The 15,228-nt window shown below is 42.4% G+C and overlaps 1 protein-coding gene across 1 annotated transcript in view; it reads left to right on the forward strand.

Moving 5' to 3' along the window:
• MARCHF4 (membrane associated ring-CH-type finger 4) overlaps positions 1-12,447 on the forward strand; it is a 63,581-nt gene extending 51,134 nt beyond the window's left edge. Inside the window, exon 4 of the mRNA XM_077273241.1 lies at positions 9,133-12,447. Coding sequence (XP_077129356.1) covers positions 9,133-9,485 — 353 coding nt within the window. The 3' untranslated portion in view covers positions 9,486-12,447. The remainder of the gene's footprint in view (positions 1-9,132) is intronic.
• Positions 12,448-15,228: the final 2,781 nt, after the last annotated feature.

Here is a 15,228-nt window from a genome sequence, read left to right on the forward strand (position 1 = left end):
ATCAGAGAAGCTGTTCCTTGTCACGGCGCTAAGTAGCTTCATTGTATAAGTTGCACAAGTCTAGTCTGTATAGCAGTAATGTACTCTCTATTTCATATATTCAATGTTTGTACATCTTTGCACTTTTTTTAGGATGCTGTATTCTTTGGTTTGTACATAGATTGGTGTTTCTTTCTGTGTCCTTTCGGTGTGTTTTTCTAGGCTGGATACTGCAGTATATTATATATAATATTGTGCTGACCTTACATGTGATCTCAGGATATTAGATTCTTGTGTAATATTTGCGGTGTGGACCTCGGGGAACGCAGCTTCAGATTCTCATTGTTTGCAGTGGAATTTGTTGAAAATTGCATACGATGTACAAAAATATATTGGGTTCGGCATGCAAAACACTTAATAGGTATAGGGAATGGTATGTTATGTCTCACGTCTCGGCATTGTGGGTTTCTTTAGATTATAGTTTTGAGAATTTACCTCCAAATTCATAAATATTTACTTCCAGAATGCAAATAGCATTGGAGACGAAGATAAAAGGATCTGTAGTGCCCCCCTATTCATGTTCGTCAGTACAGACTCTTTATATAGTCCTTGCCCATGACTAGTTATAAACCCAAAGCGGAATCTTCAATTTTATTGGGTTATTTCAGGGTTCTTGACTCTCACGGATTGTCTAAATCCAATCCTATAGTGGAGTCCCTTCATTTTTATGGATATTTGCCTCCAATCTCATTGAACTTTACAGTTCTCTCTTGATCGTCTACCTCTAACCTCATTTATAAATACTTTGTCTCTTGTGTACCTAGCTCCTTTCTCCTACCGTAGTTGGGTAATCCATCTAATTTCTCATACCGTAGTTGGGTATCTAGCTCCTTTCTCCTACTGTAGTTGGGTATCTAGCTCCTTTCTTCAACTGTCACAGTTGTCTAAATCCAATCCTGTATTGGAGTACCTTCATTTTTATGGATATTTGCCTCCAATCTTATTGAACTTTACAGTTCTCTCTTGATCGTCTACCTCTAACCTCAGTGATAAATACTTTGTCTCTTTTGTACCTAGCTCCTTTCTCTTACTGTAGTTGGGTATCTAGCTCCTTTCTCCTACTGTCGATGGGTGTCACAGGGTCCTTCTCCGATACCACACAATCAACAGAGCAAGAGTATAGTGAACAATTCCAAGACCTTTATTTAGGCAAAAACATGAAAGGTACATATAATCCACCACACAAAGGATAAAATAGTCCAGAACACAAATGCAGTTCAGTAACAGGATAAAAGTCCAACAATCCAGCAGACAGAGGATAAAAAATAGTCCATATGCTTCCCCCTCTCTCTGACGTGCTGTGTTCACCTCATTCCACACAAGACTGATCTGTGTCTCACCTCCCTGATATTTACAAGTCTCCCTCCTCATTCAGAGGTCAGGAGGGGGAAGGTCTCAGGGGCTCATTGTTTCAACAAGCTAGGTCAACATCTCATTAGCATGTTAGCAAACAACATTATTCACTGACCCTGTGGAGAGATAACAATACAGAACTGTGGGGAGAATATCAGATGGCAAATAGCAACTCATCCTACAAGAGAACACCATGATAATCAGTAAAATAGAAATATACACAAAAATGATGCCCACATAGCATATCACACCATCACAACCTCTCCCCCCTCATAATAAGTGAGCACGCCATTAGGTCTACACAGACCTCTGGCCTGCTCACTTTAGTCCACTTTGCGCCACTGTTTATAGTTACTTGTACAGTGGCAGGAGTTGCAATAATCATGAGCACTTGTCCATAAATTCCCGGGTCCTGGCTTTATGGTCATACCAGGCTTTTTGACTGGACTGGGCCGTTCGCTGATGTTCATTAGCCAAGGTAGCTAGCTGGGCGAGACAGTCTCTGAACTCTAGAACGTAGGGAATGATGGGCGTTCCGGTATCTGCAATATCTCCCTCCAATTGTTCTTTCAGAAGAGTGAGAGGCCCACGGACATTCTGCTCCCACAAAATGACTTTGTAACTCCCCAATGCCATTTCCAAGGAGGATATCTGCAGGAAGTCCTCCCATAACGCCAATCCAACACAGTTTTTCTCCAAAACCATAATCCAAACGTACCAAGGATCACTGTATATATTTGCGGACCCCCCCCCCGCCAGGACAATGGGAATTCCCGGACCCTGGTGAATTGCCTCGGATCGAACCACACGGGGGTCAGCGATAGTCAGGAATGCCCCCGTGTCTCTAAATTCCGACACTTTGTATCCATCAATTAAGACATCCTGCAGGTGGCAATGCCGTTGCTCTGTATTTCTGATGGACAAAGGCCGGAGTCCGTACACTCCAGCAGGGGTATCTATGGTGCCGTGGTCGGTGATCCACTCTGGTGGGGGTGGTGGTAGCTCTTCCTCAGGCGGGATGGAGTGCACAAGATGCACTGGACAAGCTGGGGCTGCGTGGGGCTCCCTCCGAATCCTTGAGGGACAGCCAGACTGCAAATGTCCAGGTTGCCCACACCCGTAACATCTCCTCTCTGTGATACCCCCAGGTCGTGGTCGGAACTGTTGGGGCCCAGGATTGTGAGCTGTGATTGTCATCGGCCTGCAGCTGGGTGAAAGGGCAGATATAATCCGAGGGGGATGGGGCGTGGGAGCAGGCCGTGGTTCATTGTCCAGAAGCCTCCTCCATTGCGGTCGGATAGTAAGGGCTTCATCGGCCAGGGCTGCAGCTCTATCCACGGTACACGGCGTGCGCTCCCGGACCCATTCCCGTACCTCTGCGGGGCACTTGGCAAGAAATTGTTCTATAAGGAACGCCTGTATAACATCTTCCACAGTAAAGACGTTTTCTGCTTCCAGCCATCTCCGACATGCCTGGGACATCATATGTGCATACATCCTAAACGATCCCCCGTAGTGCATGGGAGGTCTCGCAACTTGGCCCTATATGAGTCTGGGGTGATAGCATGGTAATCCAGGATAGTCTGCTTTACAATGTTATAATCTCGGTTCCGCTGGGAGTCAATAGTTCGGTAAGCCTCCGCCATGCTACCGTTCAAGAGTCCCACTAACAAACGCATCCAGCCAGAGTGGGGCACCTCCATCACAGCACACTGCTGCTCAAAGTCCTTGAAGAACCCCTCCACATCTCCGGAAGCCTCATCAAATGGCTTAAAGTCTGTCCGGGTGATCCATACAGGCTCCCGGATCGTTGGGTTTACATTCTACATTGCGTTACTCCCTCTTTCAAGCTCCATTGCTTCTTGTCTCCGCTGTGCCCGGCGGGCAGCCTCCTCCTTGTACTCCTGAGAGACGCCTGGGCCCAGAACCGCCATCTCTTCTTCGTACCACACCACCCACTGGCTTTTTAGGGTGGTGATCCCTGTCTCCTGTGCTTGTCCTTCAGACATATGGGAGGAGGTGGCCAGGCTGGCACCCACCAGTAGATCAATTAAGTCTTCTTTAGTCAATCCCTGGTAGTTCAGGCCCAGGTCTCTGTCTCTGTCCTGTAAACTGCATACAGTCCAATTTCTGAACTCACTCTGTGGGTGGTTCTCCATTAGGTTATGCTCTGTTGATCCCACTGCTTGCCACCAGTTGTCACAGGGTCCTACTCCGATACCACACAATCAACAGAGCAAGTGTATAGTGAACAATTCCAAGACCTTTATTTAGGCAAAAACACGAAAGGTCCATATAATCCACCACACAAAGGATAAAATAGTCCAGAACACGAATGCAGTTCAGTAACAGGATAAAAGTCCAACAATCCAGCAGACAGAGGATAAAAAATGGTCCATATGCTTCCCCTTCTCTCTGACGTGCTGTGTTCACCTCATTCCACACTAGACTGATCTGTGTCTCACCACCCTGATATTTACAAGTCTCCCTCCTCATTCACAGGTCAGGAGGGGGAAGGTCTCAGGGGCTCATTGTTTCAACAAGCTAGGTCAACATCTCATTAGCATATTAGCAAACAACATTCACTGACCCTGTGGAGAGATAACAATACAGAACTGTGGGGAGAATATCAGATGGCAAATAACAACTCATCCTACAAGAGAACACCATGAAAATAAGTAAAATAGAAATATACACAAAAATTATACCCACATAGCATATCACACCATCACAATAGGTATCTAGCTCCTTTCTCCAACTGTAGTTACGTATCTAGCTCCTTTCTCCTACCGTAGTTGGGTATCTAGCTCTTTTCTCCTACCGTAGTTGGGTATCTAGCTCCTTTCTCCTATCGTAGTTGGGTAATCTATCTAATTTCTCATACCTTAGTTGGGTATCTAGCTCATTTCTCGTACCTTAGTTGGGTATCTAGCTCCTTTTTCCTACCGTAGTTGGGTATCTAGCTCCTTTCTCCTACCGTAGTTGGGTATCTAGCTCCTTTCTCCTACTGTAGTTGGGTATCTAGCTCCTTTCTCCTATCGTACTTGGGTATCTAGCTTCTTTCTCCTATCGTACTTGGGTATCTAGCTTCTTTCTCCTATCATAGTTGGGTATCTAGCTCTTTTCTTCTACCTTAGTTGGATATCTAGCTCCTTTCTCCTACCGTAGTTGGATATCTAGCTTCTTTCTCCTATCATAGTTGGGTATCTAGCTCCTTTCTCCTACCGTAGTTGGGTATCTAGCTCCTTTCTCCTACTGTAGTTGGGTATCTAGCTTCTTTCTCCTACCATAGTTGGATATCTAGCTTCTTTCTCTTATCATAGTTGGGTATCTAGCTCCTTTCTTCTACCTTAGTTGGATATCTAGCTTCTTTCTCCTACCATAATTGGGTATGTAGCTTCTTTTCCTACCATAGATGGTATGTAGCTCCTTTCTCCTACTGTAGTTGGGTATCTAGCTTCTTTCTCCTACCCTAGTTGTCTGCTTTCAATCTTGTAGGTTCCTACCCCCTAATCTCATGAAGACATCTTTCCTCTCTCGTGATAGTCCATGAACATTTTTTTTAAGAGAGTTCTCTATGCCATATGGAGAGATGGTTTCCCACAATCGGATGGAAAGTTTAATTTTATGGTGGAAGTCTTTTTCTCCACTTCCATAATCACCCATTCTATTCATTGGTGGGGCACATACTGGATGTCAGGTTTTCCCACGGACCATGTGTCTGTGTGAAATACCAGCAGACATGTCAGTTTTCTTGCGCATCATAGACTAAATGCATGCCGCACATGCGCCCACTGATGACAGTGATGATCATCAGTGTGACACGTACTGGAGCCTGGGAACAAGCAGTACAGTTCGCACTGTTCCCAGATGCCGACTGCTGAAGGCAGCTCTCATCATTGTCGCCTGGTCTCCCTATGATCAGAGTGACCAGGCGACAATGATGAGAGTTGCCTTCAGCAGTCGGCGCCTGGGAAAAGGGCGAATTGTGCTGCTTCTCCCCAGGCGCTGGTACGTGTCACACGGACGGCACATTGATACGCGGATGTCACATACGTACATATAGATGGCACATGGACATGGATCTCACCAGTGCTGCTTTTTCCTACCTAGGAATCACCAGGACGGGTGAAGGAGGCCTAATAATGAGATATCTCCAGACTCTTCCTACATTTTGAGGGCGTTTCTTTTGAATAGTACATTTTTGGCATTATATCTGGCAGTGACTCTCGCCACTTACATTCTGTTTGTAGCGGCTCCTTGTCTCCATTGCTCATTCAGCAGCTTCCTGATCTCAACACAGAAAATCAATACCCAATTTTAAGTACTGAAGGGGAGAGGAAATAAAAACGAGACGCCGCTCATTTCTCCAGATGGATGAATTCAGGGATTTGGATGCGACTCGTCCTCATGCCTTCACAATGGGTTGTATGATTACAGTGTATCCTGTGCCGGAGCTTGAGGGAAGAGCCGGAACAGACCCAGTGCTGAGGACGGAGGGTTATTGGGACAGACATTGCTGGAGATTGAAACCTATGTGTCATGTATTCACTTTTTGTTTCACCAGTAAGATTTACATATAAAGAGGACAAATATTGGGCTGATTCATCCAAGCGTATTGATTAGTAGACAGTGCGAGACAGCCTTACTACTCATCAGATTTATCATACAGCCTGATTCTCACTGATAAATCCACCATGTCGTATTCATTACACTGTCTAGTCTAAGTTCAGACCAACTATTACCTGGGATACTTTGTGGCTAAATGTTGACACATTTCTTGTCCACAGTGTTGCAAGTTAGATCACACACTCCTTTCCCTGAAATCCACACCTCCTTCTCCAACAAGGAGCAGAAAGTGTCTAAACACATAACAAATATGATGCAAGTCATAATAGACTGGCACCAGAATTCTGATTCATTTAGCTTCATAAAATGCCCCTATATTTTTTTTTTTTAGGGGCAGTATTATAGTAGTTATATTCTTGTATATAGGGGCAGTATTATAGTAGTTATATTCTTGTACATAGGGAGCAGTATTATAGTAGTTATATTCTTGTACATAGGAGCAGTATTATGGTAGTTATATTATTGCACATAGGAGCAGTATTATAGTAGTTATATTCTTGTACATAAGGGGCAGTATTATAGTAGTTATATTCTTGCACATGGGGCAGTATTATAGTAGTTATATTCTTGCACATAGGGGCAGTATTATAGTAGTTATATTATTGCACATAGGAGCAGTATTATAGTAGTTATATTCTTGTACATAGGAGCAGTATTATAGTAGTTATATTCTTGTACATAGGGGCAGTATTATAGTAGTTATATTCTTGTACATAGGGAGCAGTATTATAGTAGTTATATTCTTGTACATAGGGGCAGTATTATAGTAGTTATATTCTTGTACATAGGGGCAGTATTATATTAGTTATATTCTTGTACATAGGGGCAGTATTATATTAGTTATATTCTTGTACATAGGAGCAGTATTATAGTAGTTATATTGTACATAGGGGCAGTATTATAGTAGTTATATTCTTGTACATACGGGCACTATTATAGTAGTTATATTCTTGTACATAGGGGCAGTATTATAGTAGTTATATTGTACATAGGGGCAGTATTATAGTAGTTATATTCTTGTACATAGGGGCAGTATTATAGTAGTTATATTCTTGTACATAGGGGCAGTATTATATTAGTTATATTCTTGTACATAGGGGCAGTATTATAGTAGTTATATTGTACATAGGGGCAGTATTATAGTAGTTATATTCTTGTACATAGGGGGCAGTATTATAGTAGTTATATTCTTGCACATGGGGGGCAGTATTATAGTAATTATATTCTTGTGTATAGGAGCAGTTTTATAGTAGTTATATTCTTGCACATGGGGGGGCAGTATTATAGTAATTATATTCTTGTGTATGGGGGGCAGTATTATAGTAGTTATATTCTTGCACATGGGGCAGTATTATAGTAGTTATATTCTTTTACGTAGGGGGCAGTATTATAGTAGTTATATTCTTGCACATGGGGCAGTATTATAGTAGTTATATTCTTGTACATAGGGGGCAGTATTATAGTAATTATATTCTTGTGTATGGGGGGGCATACCAAATCATTGGTGCATTAACATGAGCTAATTTCAGACTTGTTAAACGAGCACAAATCAGCAATAATCACATAATTTGGCGCCTGATCATCGGCCTCTTTGCACCTGCTGCTGAAGAATTATAGGGACAGCATCATCGCTATTATTCTCTCTCCGTACACTATCATGTTATCAGCAGCAAGTCCTCTGTTTACACTGTCTATGTGCTGTCGAGAATAATGCTTTATGTTCCAACATAAATCATCCAATCACCTGGTTAATTACAGTTTTGCTTGTTTATATAATGTGTTATATACACATTAAAGGTTACACACACTGTAAGTTATAGACACATTACATGTTGCACACACTGTACGTTATAGACACATTACACGTTGCACACACTGTACGTTATAGACACATTCCATGTTGCACACACTGTACGTTATAGACTCATTACATGTTGCACACTGTACGTTATAGACACATTACACGTTGCACACACTGTACGTTATAGACTCATTACACGTTGCACACACTGTACGTTATAGACTCATTACACGTTGCACACACTGTACGTTATAGACACATTACACGTTGCACACACTGTACGTTATAGACTCATTACACATTGCACACACTGTACGTTATAGACACATTACACGTTGCACACACTGTACGTTATAGACTCATTACACATTGCACACACTGTACGTTATAGACACATTCCATGTTGCACACACTGTACGTTATAGACTCATTACACGTTGCACACACTGTACGTTATAGGACACATTACACGTTGCACACACTGTACGTTATAGACACATTACACGTTGCACACACTGTACGTTATAGACTCATTACACATTGCACACACTGTACGTTATAGACACATTACACGTTGCACACACTGTACGTTATAGACTCATTACACGTTGCACACACTGTACGTTATAGGACACATTACACGTTGCACACACTGTACGTTATAGACACATTACACGTTGCACACACTGTACGTTATAGACTCATTACACATTGCACACACTGTACGTTATAGACACATTCCATGTTGCACACACTGTACGTTATAGACTCATTACACGTTGCACACACTGTACGTTATAGGACACATTACACGTTTCACACACTGTACGTTATAGACACATTACACGTTGCACACACTGTACGTTATAGACTCATTACACATTGCACACACTGTACGTTATAGACACATTACATGTTGCACACACTGTACGTTATAGACACATTACACGTTGCACACACTGTACGTTATAGACTCATTACATGTTGCACACACTGTACGTTATAGACACATTACACGTTTCACACACTGTACGTTATAGACTCATTACATGTTGCACACACTGTACGTTATAGACACATTACATGTTGCACACACTGTACGTTATAGACTCATTACACGTTGCACACACTGTACGTTATAGACACATTACATGTTGCACACACTGTACGTTATAGACACATTACACGTTGCACACACTGTACGTTATAGACTCATTACATGTTGCACACACTGTACGTTATAGACACATTACACGTTACAATTTCATTCTTGTCCATTTATTCACGGCTTTATTTCTGCTTCTTTTCAGGACTGATTATTCATGAGGGACCTTCAGTTTTTCGGATATTTAAGCGCTGGCAAGCAGTGAACCAACAATGGAAAGTTCTCAATTATGACAAGACTAAAGATTTAGAGGATCAGAAATTAGGAAGTAGCCAACGTACAAACCAACGCACTTCAACCCAGACTAACTCCGCCATTACCACTGCTGGCACAGCAAATAACTCTACGCCTGGGGACAGTGGTGGGCATGGGGGCTCCGTGTCTGACCATCACTGTGCTTACACTTTTTTTCACATCCTCAGCCATCTCAGACCACACGAACAGAGGAGCCAATCTAGTACTAACAGAGAGTTTGTCATGAGAGTGACCACTGTCTGAGGTTACCCGCAGGCCTTACCTGGGAGATGCGTGCCTTGTCTTGAAAACCAATGCCTCGGCTCAACCTTCTCGAGCGCAGAAGGAGTGAAAGAGGCGATGGAAGCTGTTGTGCTGGTCCATGGTTTATCCCAAAGTGCAATATGGACCGTACCCTGATAAGACGTAGCATGACTAGTGCACTCATTTGATCCGGAGGTTCTTGCAGTCACCAAATCCACATGGGGAGAGTTAAATCGACCCCGTGAGAAGCCCCCGTTTAGCAGTTTCTGTCTGCAGTCCGAGAATTTCCACTGTTCCAAGTCACTGCTCGGTTGTCAGCAGAAATCCAGCATAAGCACAAAGGTGTTTTCTGTTAAATGTTTTTGATAAAATGGGCACCGAGCTCCAGCGTCTGTGGTGGAGATCCTTCTCAGTTAGGTAATGCCCCCGAGGTTTCCAGGGATTGTGCCCAGATTCAGTGTGCTGCAGGTAAAGCCGGTGCACTTCTCTGTTAGTATTTTTATTTATCAGGAAAGCAAATAAGAAACCTGTCGGTGCTCTTGCTCCCAAATCCTTGAAAAATGTTCAAAGATATAAAGATTTCTAGCACAAGTGATTTCCTAATATAAGGCTAATTCTTACAAATTATTGCCTAAATTCAGCACAATATCAGTGAAATCCTTTACAGCTGCCAGAATTACATTCGGTCATTTTTCCTGGTCCTCAGGATCAGGTTGCAGCACGTAAAGCCCATACAATTCCGTATGTTGCCTTTTTACAGCAAAACATTGACTCGTGACTGTGTTTCTCAGATTCAGGTGATAATTATTTATTCCGTTTTTACTACTGTTATACATTGATTTCTCCACAGGCAGAATAATCAAATTCCCCTTTACAAGACTTTAGGATTTTATCTGCTGCTGCTTTATGAAATATCCAAAAATCCAATAATCACTTTACTTTTTACCATAACATTTTAATCAGAAGAGATAATTCTCCCCCTATTCTGCATTGTTAGAATACATTACTTCCTATCTAGTGCAGCCTGAATCTTCACTTTGTAACATTGTCTACAGCGTCCGTAGTCCGTGATTTTATCGCTGTCCCCAAAACCTATATGAGCTGAAGCTCAAGGTCAAGCTGCAGCAGGTAAAGCCTGAGGAATTCTGTGTAACAGCTGGAATGCATTGGCCTTCATGATTTCTCTTCTGTTCTCTCATCCTTTTTCTGAAGTGATACATTGTTTCAGATTACTCCATTGTTATTGTAACAAGTTACTTCCGGTTTTCGGCACAATTGATTTTTCTATAGTTTACTCAGATTACTCAGAAGTTGTCTATTTAATAAGAGGGACTGGAGATGTTATTCTTCCTCCTGATGCCGTGCGGGGCATTAATACCGCTATTCCGAGAGCACAAGGATAGCACAATGATTAATAAGTGGTAAAATCCCAGACCGAGGAAAAACATAAAGGGTTGTTCTTACGTTTCATCTTCTGGAGCTCCCCGAATTCTCGGCTTCTTGCTTTCCAGTGGCGATGCACTCCTGATGATTGACAGTTCAGAGAGCGGCATGCAGAGGCAGTGCCACATCAGAAAAGTGCAGGTCCTGCAGAGGTCTGGCCGGCTTCAGAGTGCTACTTGCAAGCACTAAAGCATAATGGTTGCAAACGTGTGCAACCGCCGCTGATAGACTGCAGAGGTGGCCGGTAACCTTAGCAACGAGATGTAAATTCTAGAATTAAAAATCCCTCCGTTCTTGAGAACAGGGAGAATTTTTAATAAGAAGTAAACTATAAAGTTGCTTGTTTTTTTACAAACACTTTAAAATGTTAACCATTTCACAAGATAAGAAAACCCCTTTAAAGTTCCAAGCAAGGTGAATATAGAAGAGCACAATGGTAACACCCATGAAATGGAGACCAATTATTGGTGGATCCAGCCATACATTGCTCCATTGAATAAGCAGATGGGAGTAGTCATGTGGCGAATCCGTCCGCTCCTCTCTAATAACGTGGATAGTACTGTATTCATCCACTGTTAGCAGCCAGTATACGGACACATTGTAACTTGGAGCGTCGCACCTTAAAACCTGATACAGTGTGAGCTTCTAGTGCTGAGAAAACGAAGGATGTAGCAGAGCTGAACTTATTTGTGCTACAGCTGGCCACATATCCCACAGTTTGATATTACATTACAACTCATCATGCTAAATAGCACACTCAGCTCTGCTGCATCTCTGCGTCTGTGGGATCCTATGCATTTTATGTCTGCGTGTAATCGCCAGTTATACATGGAAGGCCTAAGCTGTGCAGTAGAATGATACATAAATATATGTTTTGTCTGTTGACTCTTTTTTTTTGTCACCCATTGCTACCATAAATAAAACAAAAACCATTTTGGATACCAAATCAATAAACATAGCCAAAATGTAACACTGTGCACGCTTCATTTACAATAATGCCATCATTTAAGGTTAAAGTGCGCCAAATAAAAATTAACTTTTAATCTATTTCTTTAAAATATACTTGAGACCAACATGAAATGAAACCCTTTTTGGGCTTAAAGTGCTAAAAACTGTGCAGAAACAATCTATACAGCCACTGAAGCAGAGTTTTTAGGGTATTTAACGTTGCTTCCCTTACCGGGTATCATTACTGGCAACCCCCCTTGTAAACTGGGCACTCTGTTAGTGGTATGGTTATAAATTTGGATTAAAAATTAGACAACACCCCCAAAAGTTATCGAGCCGACGCTTTATACATTTGCCAACTGAGATGAGCTCCCTCCATTTCTATTCTAGATCAGTTTGATCTGATTACTAGGAAGTAATTTGAAGGCGTTTTGGCCAAATTGTGGAAAAATCCTAAAAAGTTTATGCAAGTTGTAAAGGTTTCGGATGGAAATTCTGAACCACGTTCTTAGATTTTGTTCTCTTTGAACATTTTGTGCTTTTACTGTCACATTAAAATCTGTGACGACGATGTATTGGCTCAGTCTTGTGTTCTGGATGCGAGTGATGGTAACTTTAATTAATGAAAAGAGACTGATGGATGAGGAACCTGCAGAAGTCACCAACAAGGAGTCTTATGAGTAGTTATTGAGGTGTTTGCATTTCTTGGTTTATCGGCTCCGTCCAGTCATTTAATTCTACCGTATCTTCTGTCGGGAGTATGATCCAGAGTGGTGGCCTCCTGTCTGTCTCTTCAAATTGTAAAACTACAACTCTGAACATGTTTTCACATGTGATTCTTTCATGATCAGAGGAGACATATTGGTTAGAGGCCACAAATCCTCAAGATTGTTCTGAAGTATCTTCTACTATTCTGCTTCTTCTGGATTAGTATGGGGTTTTCACTGAGTAGGTTTCTTATCAAGGCGTACACATGTGCTTTCCTCGTCAATGTCCTGTGCACATAATCTAAATACCTCTTGAAACATCTTCTGAAAAAAATAGTGACTTCTTTCTAGAGGAACATCTTATATGAGGAAAGACTTTTTAATGATTACATTCTAGATAGGTCAATTAGCGACTTTTTCCACGAGTGTCTACTTATGGATGGACCAACTAATACCGTTGTTTTATAAAGTGAGTATCTTTTAGAGAAAGTAAGTACCTTCAAGTCATTTACAGGAGTGAAGAAGGGGAGATACATTCTAGAATGATGTCTTCTGCAATGGGAACATAATTATTCAGCTGTCTTTTCTTGAGTAACAGCCTTATAGACAGTTGTGTTCTTGCTTTCCAGAGTCAGGTGTAGGGATGTGCTGAAGCCGGTGGTATCTCTCGGTTGACTGTGATAGCATTAGAGGCTGATGAATGAGGGGGATTGTAGAAAGTACTTATAGGAAATAATTTCTAGAGTGTTCATTTGAGTTTCTATTGAATGGTTTTGGAGATAGTCCCTTATCTTCTGAGTGGAGTCCATGATATGTGGTACTGAATGTCTTCTCGAGTGAACACATGAGTTTACCACCTCCACACTCTCTACAAGACACTTGTCTTTTTTAGTGAGCACCTTGGTGATGAATGTTTGCTGGATTAGGTGTATACCAAGAGATTAGTTATTCAATAGGATTGGTGTTACACACTGTTCCAGGCATCTTAGGCTCTGCTTCCTTCATTTCGGTCTGCTGCCCTCGGCTGTGCTCCACATCAAAATTTACAGGTTGCCCAGTGCGGCTCTTAGAAATCATTTCCCTAATCCTATCTAAGGCTCATTAGTACACACACCTGTCTTTTAGGATTAGACTCCAGAGTCCTATGTTGCTGGGCTCCACAATCGGCAGATATTGTGCTTTAGCTTCAGTGCACCTCTGCTGGATTACACTTCACCCATCCTACTGCTTCTGGGATTGCTGTCTGCCCAAGTTCCTCACGGTCCCACGTGTCTTCAGGAAGGAGACAATGGGTTGGGGGGTTGCAGCAGCTCCGGTAGTGTTGAGGAGGCAGCGGGGTCAGTGCAGGCTGTAAGCTTTCCCGGAGAGGTGGGTTTTCACGTTCCGTTTAGGTTCCCTAGTTCTATATCTAAATATCCTGGCCAAGGCAATGTGGCACGCTGGCCCTGCCCTCCCACTCAGGATCACATCCCCCATTTCCACTCATAGTTATGCCCCAGTGTCGTCCAGAGTGAGTGTCTTCTAGAACAGTGAGTAAACGCTCCGCAGAGTAAATGTTTTCTAGAGAGACAAGTGTAATTTAGAGCTGTAGAGTTCTAGAATGATGAGTACGTGCCGTCACCCGCCCTGCATGAATGTCTTCTGGAGCGACCGACTACACTGAGGAGCTATTTTCTTCTACAGTGCTGATTTATTTTAGAGCTATGATTGAATATATTCTTGAGCTATGAGTTAATATTTTCTTTAAATGTCACCACAAATGATTGTCGTCTTTTAGATATAAATAATGGGTCTCTACGGCCTTCGGTGAATTTCTTCTAGAGGATGAAGTGAACGACTTGCGATGTCCTGGAGAAATTCAGATCTATATCTGAGCATCTTCTGGAGTCATGATGGACTGACTGCCCGTGTCTACTAGAGGGCTGCATTGTTGAGACTTTTCTGGAGTGGCTTTCTTCTGGTGACGTCGTTTTCTTCTGGTGTTTTCTGAGGACAATACTTCTCTGAGAAGAATGTAATGGAGTAAAACCACAATCCTACAAATTATATTTGTGACTTTCAGGGGACACAGAAATGATTTAGTGACTGCACAGTTCTGGAAAGCTCCTGATGGAGGGAGACGGGCGTCAGCTGAACCTCAAGCTGATTGATTTCCAGTCCTGGCACCACCAAATACATGATGGAAATGATCGTCTTCGGAGTTTATTACCTGCTCCTGGTGTCGGCAGACGTCATGTAGAGGTGACAATCCGGACCTGAAGACTTCCCGTAATAAGATACAGACTTTGTAGCTAATTAGACGTGAGATGGCTCCATTCTGCTTTATTCACCTTGGCTCGGAATTCTTGTCAGCGGCTCTCAAACGTCAAGATAACAAGGTGCCCGCGGCTCGCTGCCAGGTTGGCATCCTGTCATGCTTTGCATTATATCCATATTCATTGGAGCTGATGAGACTTTTTTGCAGTAAGATGACACCGGCCAATGGTGTCTAGAACACAATGTTTTTTCTTGTTAGAATTTATTCCATATCTGCAGACAGACATCTGTTGGTGGTAACCTGAAAATCACGTCCCGAACTGTGCACTATGTCTCAGCACCAGGGCGTCCAGTGTCGCAGTCTGGTGAGAATGAGCGGATATCCTCCA

This window comes from Ranitomeya variabilis, chromosome 7 (assembly GCF_051348905.1).
Source record: "Ranitomeya variabilis isolate aRanVar5 chromosome 7, aRanVar5.hap1, whole genome shotgun sequence".
Lineage (NCBI taxonomy): Eukaryota > Metazoa > Chordata > Amphibia > Anura > Dendrobatidae > Ranitomeya > Ranitomeya variabilis.